Source organism: Notothenia rossii (genome assembly GCF_949606895.1).
Source record: "Notothenia rossii genome assembly, chromosome: 10".
Taxonomy (NCBI): domain Eukaryota; kingdom Metazoa; phylum Chordata; class Actinopteri; order Perciformes; family Nototheniidae; genus Notothenia; species Notothenia rossii.
This window is the reverse complement of record NC_136908.1, coordinates 14,223,658-14,241,192: the sequence shown is the minus strand read 5'-3', so window position 1 is coordinate 14,241,192 and position 17,535 is coordinate 14,223,658. Positions and strand designations below refer to the sequence as shown.

Below are 17,535 nucleotides of genomic sequence, written 5' to 3'. Positions count from 1 at the left end.
TGTGCACGTTGTCATCAGACCAGGTCCAAACAAATTCCCCTGATGGGGGCCGTCACGCTGTAAATTCCCAAAGCACTCTCTGAATATGAAAGCAATTATAGCTTTGTAAACACGCTGGTATTTGGGGAATAGCCTTAGATCAGCGTGTTCCTTCCATATAATAAACTCGGTGTATTATGAATTGGGACTTTTTGCTGCCGGGCCGGTGCATGCTTCTAATTCTCCCAACAATCCCTCGCTTGATATAACGGTAATATGTTGACATGGCTGGAGTAAATGGCTGCAAATTCCTGTCTGACCTCCTTCCTTCACTTTAGAGGTTTCTCAATACTCTAATTTCCCCTCCTCGACTCCTATCCTCGACTCCTATCCTCGAGACTTAGTGCCGCCCACAGGAGATGCAAGCGGAGGACTGAGGAGGGGAGCCGAGGAGAGAGGAGGGGGAGCAGCAGGCAGTTAGAGAAATGAGAACTCCTCTCCTCTGAGCTGTCATTTTAAAGAGACGTCCATTAATGATGGCAGGAGGCACAGCAGCCCTCTGTCTGATGGACAGATTTGTTCATGACGACTTATATATTTACTTTTAATTCATTCACAGTGCGGTATAATGAGGCTACAGATGCGGACAAATACACACATATATTTATATAAATATATACAATTTCAGAATCAAACGAGTATGAGAGCACTCTCATAATAACGTAACACAATCGGAGACTGGATATATCCCCCCCTCTCTCTGGTCGCTGAAATGGGGAATTGAAATTACGGGCCAAAAGTTGTATTAAAAGTAAGCAGAGGACACCAAACCAACTGAGACCTGTCTGTCTGCTGCACTTACACACTGTACCACACACACCTACACACTGTACCACACACACCTACAGCTCCTAAAGCATAATCAGGCTGCAGCCGTTGTGTATTTTATTATGTGAAGCACTAAATGGTCTTAGAAAAATATCGACTCTTTGTTTGTAGATATCTACTAAACTACAGCAAATACAGAGAGTAGGCCTGTTATACTGAGTGATCTATATTTTACACACTGCTCTGCTTTCTGCACGGACCTCACAGCTGTTCTCACTGTAAACATCGCGTCGCAATGAAAGCAGTTTCTAAAATAATATCCAGGGGATGCATGCAGAGTTGAGATAAGTCCGGCCGTGCGTAACGCCTCCACCGTTCCAGAAAATGCATCAGCGGAGGAGCCGTGGAGGAACCATCAGTGTATCCTTGATCATAGCTCCTCCAGAGAGCCTCCTCGATGCTTGGTCCCCGAAGTGCATTTAGAGAAATTAGATGTCCTTCAACATGGCGCGCAGAAATCCATTTCCGGGTCACTACCTGAGGAGTCGAGGAGGGGAAATTAGAGTATTGAGAAACCTCTTTTGACTCTGCTGTTCTGCCAGGCAGAGGAAGGTCAGGTCGATTAGGGTGAGGCAAGAGGTGAAGCTGATAAAAGATGACGGCACTAGTGAAGCATCCCACTAAGACAGGAAGAGTTAGATGGTGCATGTACAGACTGGGTCTCCTTTCTGATTAAGGGAAATGGAGTGAACTCCTCTTACCAAAGCTGTCAATCTCTTGAGTTAGGATTGTGTTCCACCTAAGTATGGCTCATCAAATACTAAAATGATTTCACACAAATTCACTGACACCACATTTCCAAACTGACATTTAGCACATACTGTTAACCTTCAGTTTCCTTCTTTTCTTTTGCAACCATAAGGTGTTGTGCGTATACAGATCATTGTTATTAGGGTAAACAGTGGAAACCACAGACATTGCAGTATTTGAGACATGATCCTGAAAACTCTCACTGCTCACCTACTGTAAGTGTAGAATTAGCTGGAAATGTAGATTCGGATGAACGAGGAAGAAGACACTTTCTGCTGAGTCAGACATTCCTGTGGCGAGCCAAGCCCATCAGGAGAAAACAAGAATATGTCACTCGTCTGGATTCCTGCTTTTGTGTCACTTGGGTTAATATGAGCTCATCTATTATGTTGTCAGGCAGGAGCCTTTATTATCGTCACAGTCAAATACCATAAGGGTCAGTTTTAAATGGTGCATAGCTAATGCTAGTCAGACAAATTTGCTCTGACTGGACAATCAGGTTCACACTAATGACATTTTGTGTACATGATGCCCAGGGAGTGCTTACTGACGATAAAGATTCCATGATGCCTCTGGAGTGCCACCATGAGCAAGAGATGTTTGTTTTTGGTATCGAAACTCATACAATTTATATGTTTCCACTTTCTGTTGAGTGCAATCATTGGCCCACATTTTTGATTTGCCCAATACTTTGACCAAATGCTCTCTAATCTAACAACAATAACATTCCCATCACCCCTGAGCCCTGTTGCTTTTTTTGTTTTCTTTGTAGGACCGTTGGCAGGTTTACAGAAAAGCTACTGGCAGGATTTTCTTGAAACTGTGTTGAAAGGTGTGGCCAAGGAAAAAACCATTACGTGTTGGCCTGCATTAAATTCACAGGGAGGTTTCTCATTCGTTAACATTGAGAGATTTTAAATTGTGCTTAATTCATGTGTTGGAATACATTTGCAGGTTATTGTGTTTAATTTTATTGGTCACAAAAACACTCGCCATGATTTAACTATATAAGAGCTCTATGCCTTCACCAGTTTTTCCGGATACTTGTCTAAATGAATGTTATGGTAGCCAGGTTTAGATATGGATTTGGTTTTAAGTAAAGGTCAAGACCATTTTATGAATACACTCAAGGGCTAGGGTGGCTCTAACGAACCACCACATGTATATTAAATTCCTTCTCTCATCTCCTACAGCTATGTTCTTCCCACCTGCCCAGCCCATCAGACGCCCCCCTCCATTACCAGGCGGTGTGTCGTGCTCTCTATGCCGAAGCCAGAGAACTACACACCTTCCTGGATAAAATCAAAAGTGCAAAGGAGGTAAGAAACAAATCCGTTTGAGTTATTAATAAACCTGGTGAGTCACAACAACTATTTAAAAAAGATAATGAGTAACAATACCAACTTTTGGTCACTATGTCAAGATTTCCAAGGTCGGCTAATTTTGTACATGAGTCATCCTCAGAACATTTGACTCTATAACTCATCACAAGAAATAACAAAATAAATTGAAAGTGATAGAGATGTGCTTGGAGGGCCTATCCAGAAAGTACCAGGAGGAAATGAGGATGTACCAAACTCTCTTGTCGCTCGGGGTTACCACCCTCTGCTGTTTTGGGATGTGGTTTTACCGTGTACAGATTTAAGGTTGAATAAGGATCTGTAAGGACAGCAAACCTAATGCCAAGAAAATAAAAGACCAGAGTTGTGCCCAGAAAGTGCACAATAACCACACACTGGACCACAAAGTGGAAATGGTCCGGAAGCATTGAGACTGTGTGGGTGTCCCTGAATGACCTTTTTGATCTGGCCAGATCATCATTGCTTGCACTACTTAAGCTCTTCATGGATGTGACCTGGCATCCTGTTTCTCATTTCTTTGGATTTATTGCTCTAGAGATGGAGCATTGGAACTAGAGTAATTTAATCTGGTTAGCGAGGGATTCCCTATGGAGACGGCTTATGTTTATACTGTTAATCCACTGTTAATCAAAACGTGATGAGATTCATTGTTTTTAATTAAACTCATTAATTGAAAATGTCTTCATGGTTAAATACCTTTGAGGAAATGCAACATTGAAGATGTCATAGGCAACTTGAACAGATTTGGATAGTTAACACTAGTTTTTTGTCTAATTTCAGAAAATCATGTTTTCAAGCAAATTGGACACCAAATACAAACAGTAGGAAAGCTTCTGGGAAAACATTTACCCTGCTCAAGCATTACAAATAGACCAAAGTTCCTGTACAATTAGTTGTACAACTCTGTGTTTTCTGATTGAGTTGAAGTTTAGAGATTTAGCCACATGACTCATTCTATAGACTGTCAGACTAGCTTTGCTGCACAGTCTGTACACTCTCATGCAGTACGTTTCACGCATGAGCCAAGCAGAGATCTTATACAATATATGGTTATAGAATCAAGTTTAACCTCATTATAGGAATGTAAGGAGCTTACAGGAGGGGGCCACCAGGCTCTAGGGGCTGCTTGGCACTCCCTGTAGCACTGAGAGTCACTGGATAGCTGCTAATAAGTAACCATGCACAGTGTCACACATGCTTACAAATTAGGAGGCTAGTCAATGAGTCTTTCTTTCAGTTTTTCTCACTGTTGTTGTTTTTCTCTCTGTTAGTGTCTATCTGCTTCTTCTTGTTTGCTGAATGTTCTGCCACTCTAGAAATAAACCATAACAAATAAATGTTTTTTCTAAATGATGGAAAGTCCTGGGTATTAAATTGGAAGCAGCAAAGCATTTGCATACAAGAAGAGAACAGTCAGATCAGCAGAAAAGAAGATTAGGCCTAGGAAGAAGGAATGTGTTCCAGCAGTGAACATGGGTGCAGATAATTGGATGTGTAGAAAAAGAAAGCTGCAGCTGCCAACAGAGGACGCTTTAGGCTTGACTGTCTTTGATCTCCGATTGATTTCATTAAATAACTTTAGATCTTAATTTATTATGAGTAGAACATTTAACAGCATTTCTGATATAGGAAAAATTAAAAGCAAGCATCCTGTCCCATGTGTTTTTACATTTATGACTGTGGATTAACGGTGTAAATATTTAGACTTGGCACATGCAGCTGAAAACAAGGAGAGCGATCATTAACTCACCCAGTTTGAAATTTGAATTGCTCACACAGAACTTTCCATACAGTAACTTGCTAGAGGACTTCCGTAGCCAGACATGAAAAGCAGCCATTAGACGACTATTGGCTTTTCCTTTCTTTCCCTCTGGTACATGGTCAATAGAGGATGAGACAGTTATTGACCCGCTAATGTTAAACGACATCCATCGATTAATTAACCAGACTGCTTTGACTGCAGCAACCTCTACTTAATTAGAGCCAGTACTGTGAAAGCATCAGCACTCCTCAGGACTTGTTCTGCAGCTCAGGTAAAGAAGCAATGTCTCATGGGTACACCATCAGTAGTGGGAGAAAACATTGAAGTATTTTCAGGAAGTTTTATTTAAGTGAAATTATTGTAAACAAAATCTATAGTATAAGCATATGGTTGGGACTTATCTTGGTCACCATGCGGCCTGTGTGAACTGACTGTCATGTTTTGATAATACAAAAACACTCATATTTACACAGGAGGCGTGACGGCCGCCTGTTTAGATAAGGACAAGATTCATGAGAATTGATGGTTAACTTGTAATAACACGTCAGGTCGGGAGCTAATGTAGCAGCACAACTCTCTGAGTTATGCCGCTGAGAGGCTATAATGTGCTCTTTGCTGTGACGCGTTCCATTTAAGAGTCCGAAGTCATTCATAGTCCATAGTGTTTCATAAAACGCAAACAAACAATGTACAACTCCCGACCTGACGGTCAACAGAAAGTATCAGAGCAAATTCCCCCTCTTCCTACATCATATCCTCCCAAACCGGCATCCAACAGGTGACCTAAATAACAATAAACCACACCCACGTGACCACTGCCGGAAGTGATAAACAATAACAATTAAATGCGATGCAAACAGAAATGAAGATAATAATACAAATAATAAGTAATAGCAAAACAAGCATTTTGGCTCCTACAAGTACTGTGAATGCACTGGCTTTAAATATCATGCCTAAATATTTGTAATATCTTACTTCATTTTATATTTCCATGTCCCTTTTCTGGACTAGAATCTTCGAAGAATGGAAGGCGATACCCGGGAAGAACCTGTTAAAGACCTCGATGAGCTGCAAAATGCAGATTGGGTAAGATTGATTTTCTTCCTAAAGCATTATTATAATCACTCTGACCATGCATTTGGGATTAAGTCATTTATGTTTTGCTGTAAGATTTTCATCCCATCTTTATTTTTCTCCAACAGGCACGGTTCTGGGTGCAGGTGATGCGAGATCTAAGAGATGGTGTTAAATTAAAGAAGGTTCAGGAGCGTCAGTATAACCCCCTGCCCATCGAATACCAGCTCACACCGTACGAAATGCTGATGGACGACATCCGCTCCCAACGCTACAAGCTGAGGAAAGTCATGGTAAGGAAAAGGCCACCAAAAACCATTTTAAATTTTTTTAAACATTCTTCTCTTTGTTTGTTTAACATGACTTTACAAAGGCATGTTGGTGCCGTTGTAGGTAGAAATAAATGACATGGAATATGAGCGTTTTCTTTTACAATTTATTCCCCAAAAATGTATGACTATGATTTTTTTTCTTTTTTTTCTCCACAAGCTTTTACAACTTTATTCATGGTAATTCAGAGTTCTGTTAAAATGAAAATGTTATCCTCCCCTACAATGGCCACAAAACACCATTGCATCTCCCAAATCATTTTTTTGTAATACTCATGTTTCATTCTGTTTGATATAATAATAGTCACATTTCTCAATATTCTCAGGTGGAAATGGTAATTTCTCGCTACAGGTTTCAACAACATCTTCCTTACAGGTATATATACAAACATTAAATAAAAATCAAGATCTTCATAATCCATTTTTTTTCAAGGTGAATGGAAACATCCCACCAAGGTTAAAGAAGAGTGCACATGAGATCATTCTTGAGTTCATCAGGTCGCGGCCGCCTCTAAACCCTGTGAGTAGTCAACAACATGCTGCAATAAATACATTTTGATTGAATGATCACATGGAAGTTTTCTTAACAGACATAAACTTTGACAACACAATAGTTACATGACTTAACGCAATAACAAAACATGCACCCTATCTTGGGGTTGTTAGGCGGCAAATCTCACTTTGTTCACCATGGTGATGGCAGTTGAGGGCTGACTTGTGGTTGTCTTGACAGGCCTCAGCACGTAAACTGAAACCCAGCCCTTATCGCCCCCGAAGCCTCCACGAGCGACTGCTGGAGGGCATCAAATCTGAACGGAAGCTCAGGCCAGTCTCACCGGACATGATCCGCAGACACCGCCTCGGTAAGCCACTACTCAAGTCAAAGTCAACTTTATTGTCAATCTTCCAGTTTGTGTGTACAGACGGAGAGATCCAAATGCCGTTTCCCACAATCCCGAATATAAAAACGAATGTATATAAAAATGTGTGCAAATATGTATATATGTGTGTATATATATATGTGTATGTATGTATGTGTATATATATATATATATATATATATGTATGTATGTGTATATATATACAGAATCAAAGACACATTAAGACCTAAATAAAAACACAACAATCAATATATACAAAATAACAGTCACTTCAATATTTGAGAATGTACATTTGTGCAAAATTGTACATAGAAAGTGCAAACTATTATTGCCAGATTGTCCATAGCAGCGTAACATTACTGAGGTTGTATGCCCTAATGGCATATGCAATAAAGAATATACTTGTGCAACACTGAGTTCGACCCGTCAAACTAAACGGTTTAGTTTTATCTGAAATAGGTAGTAAATAACCCTAACCTGTTAACTTGCTGCTCAAGATCCTACCCCCTCCACAATAACCATTATCTATGACTTAGCACATTTGTCACGATTACTCTAACAGCCCTCTTCCTACATTGATCTGTTCACTTAATCAGAAGTGCCAGAGTGTTTAAACACGGATCACTTTGACGGCTGCACGGAGCCATGAGTTGTTTGCCAGACCTTCACTGCTAATGCATCAGCTGTGGTTTCTGACAAATGTGCTTCTGGACTGATAAATACTTTGGCTTGAAATCCATGATATGATTCTTGTACTGCATGTAATGCTGCTCTTTGTGGATACTGTTATATAGCAGGGTGTCCGCGGGGTCTTAAAAAGTATTAAAAGTTGATAAATCAATTTAGCGAAAATTAAGGCTATTAAACTGAATTTTCCAAGGTATTACATTTGTAGCTTGTTTTCAATAAGTACAGTGGGGCAAAAAAGTATTTAGTCAGCCACCAATTGTGCAACTTCTCCCACTTAAAAAGATGAGGCCTGTAATTTTCATGCTAGGTATACCTCAACTATGAGAGACAAAATGAGAAAAAAAAATCCAGAAAATCACATTGTCTGATTTTTAAAGAATTTCTTTGCAAATTATGGTGGAAAATAAGTATTTGGTCAATAACAAAAGTTAATCTCAATACTTTGTTATATACCCTTTTTGGCAATGACAGAGGTCAAACGTTTTCTGTAAGTCTTCACAAGGTTTTCACACACTGTTGCTGGTATTTTGGCCCATTCCTCCATGCAGATCTCCTCTAGAGCAGTGATGTTTTGAGGCTGTCGCTGGGCAACATGGACTTTCAACTCCCTCCAAAGATTTTCTATGGGGTTGAGATCTGGAGACTGGCTAGGCCACTCCAGGACCTTGAAATGCTTCTTACGAAGCCACTCCTTCGTTGCCCGGGCGGTGTGTTTGGGATCATTGTCATGCTGAAAGACCCAGCCACGTTTCATCTTCAATGCCCTTGCTGATGGAAGGAGGTTGTCACTCAAAATCTCACGATACATGGCCCCATTCATTCTTTCCTTTACACGGATCAGTCGCCCTGGTCCCTTTGCAGAAAAACAGCCCCAAAGCATGATGTTTCCACCCCCATGTTTCACAGTAGGTATGGTGTTCTTTGGATGCAACTCAGCATTCTTTCTCCTCCAAACACGTCTAGTTGAGTTTTTACCAAAAAGTTATATTTTGGTTTCATCTGACCATATGACATTCTCCCAATCCTCTTCTGGATCATCTAAATGCTCTCTAGCAAACTTCAGACGGGCCTGGACATGTACTGGCTTAAGCAGGGGGACACGTCTGGCACTGCAGGATTTGAGTCCCTGGCGGCGTAGTGTGTTACTGATGGTAGCCTTTGTTACTTTGGTCCCAGCTCTCTGCAGGTCATTGACTAGGTCCCCCCGTGTGGTTCTGGGATTTTTGCTCACCGTTCTTGTGATCATTTTGACCCCACGGGGTGAGATCTTGCGTGGAGCCCCAGATCGAGGGAGATTATCAGTGGTCTTCTATGTCTTCCATTTTCTAATAATTGCTCCCACAGTTGATTTCTTCACACCAAGCTGCTTATCTATTGCAGATTCAGTCTTCTCAGCCTGGTGCAGGTCTACAATTTTGTTTCTGGTGTCCTTTGACAGCTCTTTGGTCTTGGCCATAGTGGAGTTTGGAGTGTGACTGTTTGAGGTTGTGGACAGGTGTCTTTTATACTGATAACAAGTTCAAATAGGTGCCATTAATACAGTTAACAAGTGGAGGACAAAGGGGGCTCTTAAATAAGAAGTTACAGGTCTGTGAGAGCCAGAAATCTTGTTTGTTTGTAGGTGACCAAATACTTATTTTCCACCATAATTTACAAATAAATTCTTTAAAAATCAGACAATGTGATTTTCTGGATTGTTTTTTCTCATTTTGTCTCTCATAGTTGAGGTATACCTAGGATGAAAATTACAGGCCTCTCATCTTTTTAAGTGGGAGAACTTTCACAATTGGTGGCTGACTAAATACTTTTTTGCCCCACTGTATATACATGCTCCAAAGAGGTTGTATTCTAAAGTTTGCCTGAGTGTAATCATTGCGTAGGTGTGTAGTGTGATTCTTTGTAGTTTATTTATGGCATCCCATTGGAGGAGGCTTCAGTAGTCTGTCTCTTGGGAACAATGCCTAAATCAAATACTTTCTAATGGTTTCTTTTTCTAATTAACCTTGTATTGGCTTGGTCGCACAATTCATTCTCTTGTGCTTTGTTCTATCTGAATTATGATAAGGAGTTATCACAAACGGTTTAGTTGTGCTATCTTACAATCAATACTGGATATAGTAAATGTGAGGTAAAGTGTGCCGCCAATGTAACCGGTTAGAACTCGAAGTGGCAATGAAGTCTTAAAATGTATGGAAAGGGTCTTAAAAAAGGTCATAAAAGGTATTGCATTTGACTTCAGGATTCCTGCATATACCCTGTATAAGTGAGCAGTGCAAAGGGCAGTAGATAACCATGTTGCTTTGTATTCTTCATAAATGGCCAATTGGATATCATCTCTCAAGGCATTTCAAGCCTTAATCAGCTAAAAACAGCAAGTATGTTGTCAGAATATACTTTACACTGCGTCTCTGGGGTTTACACAAGATGCCTTTTGTGAGGGGATTTGGGAGGGTAATATGGAGCAGTGGTTACATAATCCTACTTATGTGAGGCTAAACAGGGTGTAAACATAACATGGTCTTTATAATGTTCGATTTTCAGAAACTGTATGTTTTACGAACTAAAATGATTCATTGACTTCACCATCCATTTATAACTCATGGATTTCTTTTTCTCCCATTTACTCCCATTCTTTCTTATTTCAAATATACGCGTGTCTATCAGTCATGCGACCTCTTAGCACATCTTTCAGCTTTGACTCGTCAGGTAAAGTTTCACAAAACCTGTTGTGTTCCTTTTGTTGTTCCTTGTGTTTCACTCCAGGCTATTTTAGGGTTAGGTCCTGCTTCTCCCTGATTTAAATAGACACACCCTCTTTATGATTTGTTTGTGCTCATGTGTGTACTGTTACTGTACCCGAGGAACAAAAGGGACATGGAAACAGTGCATCTATAACTCAGACTGGGTAAAATGGTATTGGCTTGGAGGTAGAATAAAAAGGAAATAAATCCCTTTGTATCAGGCATGTTATGACCGGTAACTTTTAAAGCGTGAGCTAAATATAGCAGTCACTATTCACAGGGGACCATCTGTAGCCTAGGTGATGAGAGATAGCCACTGAGCCAGAGCCTGTAGGGTGAGATTACCCATCATCACTCTGTCCTGCCGCCAGTCTGCCCTGCTCGTCACCCTAATCCGCTCTCACTCAGGAATATGACACATTACATAACACTGGTGTCAGCAGCCTACCTCTGGTTGAACGGAAGATGACCGTCTTAATGTCGCAATACAGTTTCACAGGATGACTGTAATCCAGATGGATGTATGGGAATAACTTTTGTACTGTGGCTGCACTCCTCGTCTTAGGCTGTGTTCAAAGTCGCACAATAACAACCGATTCACACCGAGTTTGACCTCAAGTTGTGCGTCAGTGTGTACTGCGTTCTGACTTTCAGGTATTTGTGGATTTTGAGACGTGAGTTTACAGACCTACTCAAGTGCATCGCAGCTCTTCAGACTTTTAAATTGAGACTGAACCATAAATATTGAACTATTGGATAAAATAATCACAAGTCATTGCGAGTGACTTTAAGGTACAGTTAAGAGTTAAAGTGAAGGGGCTCTCATATGTGCTGTACTTTGATGCGTACATTTAGCAATAACTTATTTAATAATTGCAATTTTCCTTTACTGTAAAGTATTACATTTAGTGAAAGAGGTGATTTACAATTTAGTTAGTTTAGAGTCATGTGATGCTGAAATATGTATTTCAGTGTGAACAGTTTGCTCGTAATGGGATGCTTAATCATTAATTCAGTGTACAGTACATACAGATTGAGAATGTAGTATGTTTGATTGTGATTTTGAACACAGCCACCCTCTGCTTGCCCTGGCACTTCCCTTCACTCTCCAGCTTTTCACAACATATTTGTGTGAACGTAACCCACACCTACACAGCATCCCTTCACACCTGCATCTGACAGAAGCCTGCTGCTGTCAAGTCCTCACTGTGGAATCAGTCTGGTGTTAGAAATGTAAATCTGAATATGTGTGTGGTCCTACTAAAGGTTAAATATTTCCTTTACAGGTGCAGGGAAAAGCATCAGCACTCCTCAGGACTTGTTCCGCAGCTCAGGTAAAGAAGCAATGTCTCATGGGTATGAAGTAAACCATCAGTAATGGGGAAAACACCTTGAAGTATTTTCATGTTGTTTTATTCAAATTAAATGATTGGGGCTTATCTTGGTCACCACGCGGCCTGTGTGAACTGACTGGTGTCATGTTTTGATAATACAAAGACAGTCATAGTTTACACAGGTGTGATCGCCACCTGTTTAGATAAGGACAAGATTCATGAGAATTTATGGTCCACTTGTAATAACATTTCAATGGTATCTTTCACCCGCAGACACTCCTGATGCTCCCAGGAAACTAGCTGGCAGCACCCAGTCTCTGGCCAGTGGCACCCTGGGACCCAATCAGGGTGGAGCGCTGCCCCTCAGCCAGAGGAAGAGGCTGCTGAGAGCTCCAACGCTAGCTGAACTCGACAGCTCAGAATCTGATGTGAGATATCGAACTCTTATTGTCTTGGCTCATGGGTGACAATTTCAAAAATGTTTTGCTATTTCTACTTAATTGATAAGAGTTTATAGCTCACACAACAAAAGCAACAAGAACACCACTCGCATTCAGTGACCACCTTAAGACATGGAAATGAAAAAGCTAATGATACTAAATATGACAAGGTTTATCTTATGTCTTTGCACAGCCTTCCTCGTCACCCCCCTTTGTATATTTCTTACTTAACAGCATTAGAAATGTTTGAGATGTCATGCTACTGTAGTATCAGTGTTTCCACAATAAGCTAGTCAAAACCTAATTGAATTTATTTTATTATGCTATATTAAAAGAAACGATAGCTATCAGTATCACAGCAATAAATAGGAGTGTTGTTCTGGTTGACAGGAGGAGCCCACGCGGAGCAGCTCCAGTATGTCCCCGTCTTTAGTGGAGGACCTGTCACCTGAGTCTGAAACAGGGAAGAAAGGTAAGAGCTTACCTATTGTAATGTAATGCGTTCTGGTTTTTGACCACTACAAATACAGAGGCTGCCTCCATAATATTCATTATTTTCACATGATATTCCTTCTGTCCCATGACTCCAGCTCCTCCAAAGTTCCTTCCTGTTTCTGCGTCACCACAGCCAGACAAGCGTCGGTCTCCACAGAGGCGGCACTCCATCGAGAAGGAGGCCCCCACCAGCGTCTGCCCCTTCCTACCTCCATCCAGACAGACCTCCAAGTCTTTGGTAGGTAAACCTCTGGGAGCTACCTAATCTGGTAACCAAACATAGCCTGGATGAATGAATTAAGGAACCAATACATGAGTCCTTTGGGGCTGATGACAGAGCAATTATAAGTGACAGATATTATTGCATCAGCTGCAAACCACTTGTATCAGGTGATTTAAACTAAAACACAATCACGTGGGACAAGTATTACTTGTTAATACTGTACCTTGTAATAATTGAAGTAGTCGTCTATAATTGTAATCCCCTGCTCAATATGTCAAGTAAAGATTCCACTAGAAATGACCTACAATATTTTGAGACAGTGCTCAGGTGATAACATTAGTCCCGTGCAAATCGGTATCAGTGATTTAGGATTGAATATAGAATATAGTAAATCATTTTTTATCTCCTTAAATGTAAATGCTATCAGCATCTTTTATCAGAAAAATGTATCAGTCTGCTTATTAATGCATTATAGATAAATGAAAATAGTAGCACATGCTTAACGAGTACAAATTACAGGCAAACATTTGAATTGCGATGTTTGTAGAATACCAAATTGTATACATGGAAATCACAATTTGAATTACTTTTTTTAATATACCAATAATTCTGGATAAATACAACATATATTTGTTGAACTAACTGCCGTCCTGTGACCGGCCATTCTTTCTGAGTGACTCTGTGTCGGTCGTATGATTCAGTGAGGTTGAAGGATGTAATTGAAACCACAGGGCAGATGCTGTATGAAGTAAACGCCGTTGTCACTTGTTAGTTTATTGGCAGACCTCTGGCGCCGGTCCAGAAGCTGTGGTTTCAACCATCATCGAATCAGAATAAATACAACTTAAAACCCCATGGGGAGAGTCATCACACCCGTTTATCAGTCAAGTATTTCTCGTAGATGTATGTAATCAAGACCTTTGTTGCAGTTTCCCTCCTATTGGCTGGCGCTCATATAATGTCTAATTGAAAATTTTACCCTGATAAACCGTCTCATCTCTAACACAGTCATTTCCTATTTTATTTATTAATGCAGCTGAAAGCGGATCCCAGCATCAAGGTAACCTAGTCAACATTCTGTCGATCCACCAACACCATCTTTAAATGTTTCTTCATAAAATTATGTTCTCAAAATGTAAACTGTAGAAAAGTGAGAGTGGGACAGATTAGAAGAGGTCGGAAAAGTGAAGCCAGTGCTAATTGCTTTAAACATGAACTTTTTCAAATAGGGCTACTTGAATGTGTCAGATTGCATTGAAGTCCATGAGAAAGTGTTCCTACTTCTCACTGCATTTATTATATCTGTAAACATTTACTTGATGAGTGTATGCTCGCCATTCCTATTCTAGTCTTCTTCAATACAACATCAGGCTTATTTTGTAAGTATATTTAGAGTAAAGTAGATGATAAAGCAGGGAATGCCTTTGGACTTTGCTACGTTGTGATTGACAAGTTGCTACTAAGGCAGTCTGTCAATCAGAATAGAGGTCTCTAGTCACTTGTGGCTACGTCCACTTCTTTTAAACAATCTAAGGAAGAAGCAGGAGAGAATATGTTGTGAAAGACTAGCAGGGATGTGTAAGATGAAGCTCTGCACATCAGAAGTAGACTCAGAGATGAAGGCTAACATCTCGTTGACCTTTTCTCCTTTGGCAAACGTTCATGTCAGATGATTTTTCTGTCATGGGACTTGCGGTCATGAAATTAAATTTCCTGCCACACGAGATGACACAATATGCTAATAGTACGAGCACTTGCCAGGAGAGAGTGAATACAAAAATATCCTACACTAGATTGATCTTGTATTGCCTTTTATTAGGCATACTGTATGTCATTAGCTTATCAGAATATAAGGTCATGCTTCTGTTTGAACGTCAGGTCCCTCTGTCTGCTGGTCAGGTGGGAGCCAGCAGGGGTGCTCGGGGCACGGTATGTGATAGTTACTGCATATCATCACAGGCATATCACACTGTTTGGGGAACCATTCAGAATGTTGTGTATTTTTACATTTATGGGGGCTTCAGCCATGACCATTTGTGTGAATGGGAGATCTGCTGCATACTGAACATTGCTTGGGGAAGGTCTAAAAAGAAAATGGAGTTGAGAAATTATCTGTGAACATTTACAGTCTCACATCTTCTAATCCGACTCAACTAAAGGAGACGTGAGTAAATGATTGCTGAATAAGTTCCCCAAGCAATTTTCACTTCACTTTGGGTGAATACAGTTCAGACATAAGATAGACGGATATGTTAAATGTTTCATAAGCTCCCAGCTATGTCGCAAATCTCCTGGCAAACACAGCTTGTTCCATGATGGGGGACCACTTGCAAATGGGATGTGTGGAAATAATAGTTATTCAACAGTATTCTAATCTAATATATGAATAGATCTGTTGAGTAAGGTCAAAAGTAAACTCTTGGTGCAAAAAAAAGAATGAAATCACGATATCCTTCATTGAACTTAATTCTAAATTTAAAATGATTATCAGATTTCTGTTTGGGAGTTTAAAGAGGGAATTAAGTACATTTGAATAATTGGATAAAGAAGATTGATAGCCAAAAGCTGTGGACCACCAACATGGTGGGAGTGTTGCATCACCAGCATGCTGTGTTTTCTGTTCATTGTCACGTCAGTGGAAGTGCCATTTGTGGTTAAGAGTCTGTAAATGTTCATTTGTATATCAACTACTCACCCTGTGTTACCTTAAAAAACGATGTTGTCTTCCTATGACTCCACAAGAAACGAAGAATCCAGAAATGGAGAAGAAGTCTTCATGTCATCATAAAATAGGGGCAACATTCATCGTCAGGGAAACTATATAAAAACATTGGTTTAGAAAGTACTGACAGACGAGTAACACACCTCGTTTTTTTTGCTGTTGCTAAACACAGCTATCCATTTACCACATTTACTGTGAAGAATGCAAGAAAAAGAGTATTCTTTAAGAATTTAAGGTACCACAGACTGAGTATATATATATAAATGGCCTTGTTTTGGGGTGAACAACACTTTGTGTATTGGTGTGTAATGGGTGTCATTCTCATTGTGAGCAGGTACCATCCCTTCTTGCCGCGGTCTGTTTTGGGTAATCTGTTTCCTAATGAGTGTAATGATGGGTGTGTGTTTTCCCTCCAGGAGGAGTTCTGTTACCCGGTGGAGTGTCTGGCGCTGACCGTGGAGGAGGTGATGCACATCAGGCAGGTCCTGGTCAAGGCTGAGCTGGAGAAGTTCCAGCAGTACAAGGAAATCTACACTGCCCTCAAGAAGGGAAAGGTAGATATATCACATATTGTCTGAGTTATACGTTTCGTGATTTATTATTTAAATAGATGTATTGTTCCCCTCTAAACCTTACTTGATTCTTTCCGCTCTAGGTTTGCTTTTCATGTCGGACAAAGAGGTTCTCTCTATTCACCTGGGCCTACACCTGCCAGTTCTGCAAAAGGTAGATTAGAACTACTAAACTTTCAATTGTATTCTGTTTAAACGTGTAGTGCATATTATAAAATGCTTCTATAGAAAGGGGTGCACATAACTGGTACGCATGCGCGGCAAAAATCTGAATTGCGTAAAATCACTTGTGTCACTACGCGCCTTTGCCTACCTCAACACATCAAAACAAAACACATATTTCGTCTACACGTGTTTCTTGTCAACACTCAATGGAGTAAAGTACGAGACATGTCAAAAAACCCAAAGACATTAAGCAGCTACGTTGCCGTTTCGCTCCGTGCAAAAAATCTTCTGACTTTCTGTGACTGACTGACTGAATGGGTGCTGGCCGAGCCGCGCAGGACACAGCTGACGGACCTGTGAAGCTTTACAGGAGGCAGAGGCTTAGATCACCGGACAACATAGTTGGTCGCCGTGTGCACACACAGACAGGGTTAACGTCGGTATGAACAACAGAATTGTGCCAAAACTCCGCCAACTGGCTGCAGTGGGAGACTCGCCTGTGCACATTCAGTTTCCCCCGGGCACACACTGGAGAACTGCACAAAATCAGCTGATCACAACGTTCACGCTTTGTGGTCAAGCTGCTGCAGTTTTATTTACACCAAAGTGGAGTGAAACACACAGTTGCAAACTTACTCAGGGTGTTATGGAAGAGTTTGAAATCAGACAGAGGTGGAAGAAGTACTCAGATCTTGTACTCAGATCTTGTACTTGAGATCTTTTACTTGAGTAAAAGTAAAAAAACGGAGTGTTACTCTGTTACAGTAAAAGTCCTGCATTCAAAATGTTACTCAAGTAAAATTAGAAAAGTATTATCATCAAAATATAGTTAAAGTAGTCATTGTGCAGATTGGTCCATTTCAGAATAATATATATATGTTTTTTAATGATTGATCATTAAAGTGTTCTTAAAGCTGGTAAAGGTGCAGCTAATTTTACAAATGAGATCAAAGTAAAGTACAAATATCTCAAAATTGTACTTAAGTACAGTACTTGAATAAGTGTACTTTGTTACTTCCCACCTCTGAAATCAGATATGACTTCAAGTCATTTGATCATTGCTTAGTATTTTATCCTTCCACTTGGCCTCAGGAAATGCAAGGGCTTCACAGTTTTGGCAACAAGTTTT

At 40.3% G+C, this 17,535-nt stretch overlaps 1 protein-coding gene across 5 annotated transcripts in view; it reads left to right on the top strand.

The window, feature by feature from the left end:
• spire1a (spire-type actin nucleation factor 1a) overlaps positions 1 to 17,535 on the top strand; it is a 42,429-nt gene that overhangs the window by 21,686 nt on the left and 3,208 nt on the right. Inside the window, exons 4-16 of one of the 5 annotated variants that reach the window (XM_079653516.1) lie at positions 2,811 to 2,936; positions 5,752 to 5,826; positions 5,943 to 6,107; positions 6,577 to 6,663; positions 6,877 to 7,006; positions 11,742 to 11,789; positions 12,063 to 12,217; positions 12,620 to 12,701; positions 12,820 to 12,962; positions 13,984 to 14,007; positions 14,847 to 14,876; positions 16,086 to 16,223; positions 16,325 to 16,395. In XM_079653516.1, the coding sequence (XP_079509642.1) occupies positions 2,811 to 2,936; positions 5,752 to 5,826; positions 5,943 to 6,107; positions 6,577 to 6,663; positions 6,877 to 7,006; positions 11,742 to 11,789; positions 12,063 to 12,217; positions 12,620 to 12,701; positions 12,820 to 12,962; positions 13,984 to 14,007; positions 14,847 to 14,876; positions 16,086 to 16,223; positions 16,325 to 16,395 (1,274 nt within the window). Of the gene's footprint in view, positions 1 to 2,810; positions 2,937 to 5,751; positions 5,827 to 5,942; positions 6,108 to 6,576; positions 6,664 to 6,876; positions 7,007 to 11,741; positions 11,790 to 12,062; positions 12,218 to 12,619; positions 12,702 to 12,819; positions 12,963 to 13,983; positions 14,008 to 14,825; positions 14,877 to 16,085; positions 16,224 to 16,324; positions 16,396 to 17,535 lie in introns of all 5 variants that reach the window. The other 4 variants (XM_079653515.1, XM_079653517.1, XM_079653518.1 and 1 more) reach the window with 4 other exon arrangements.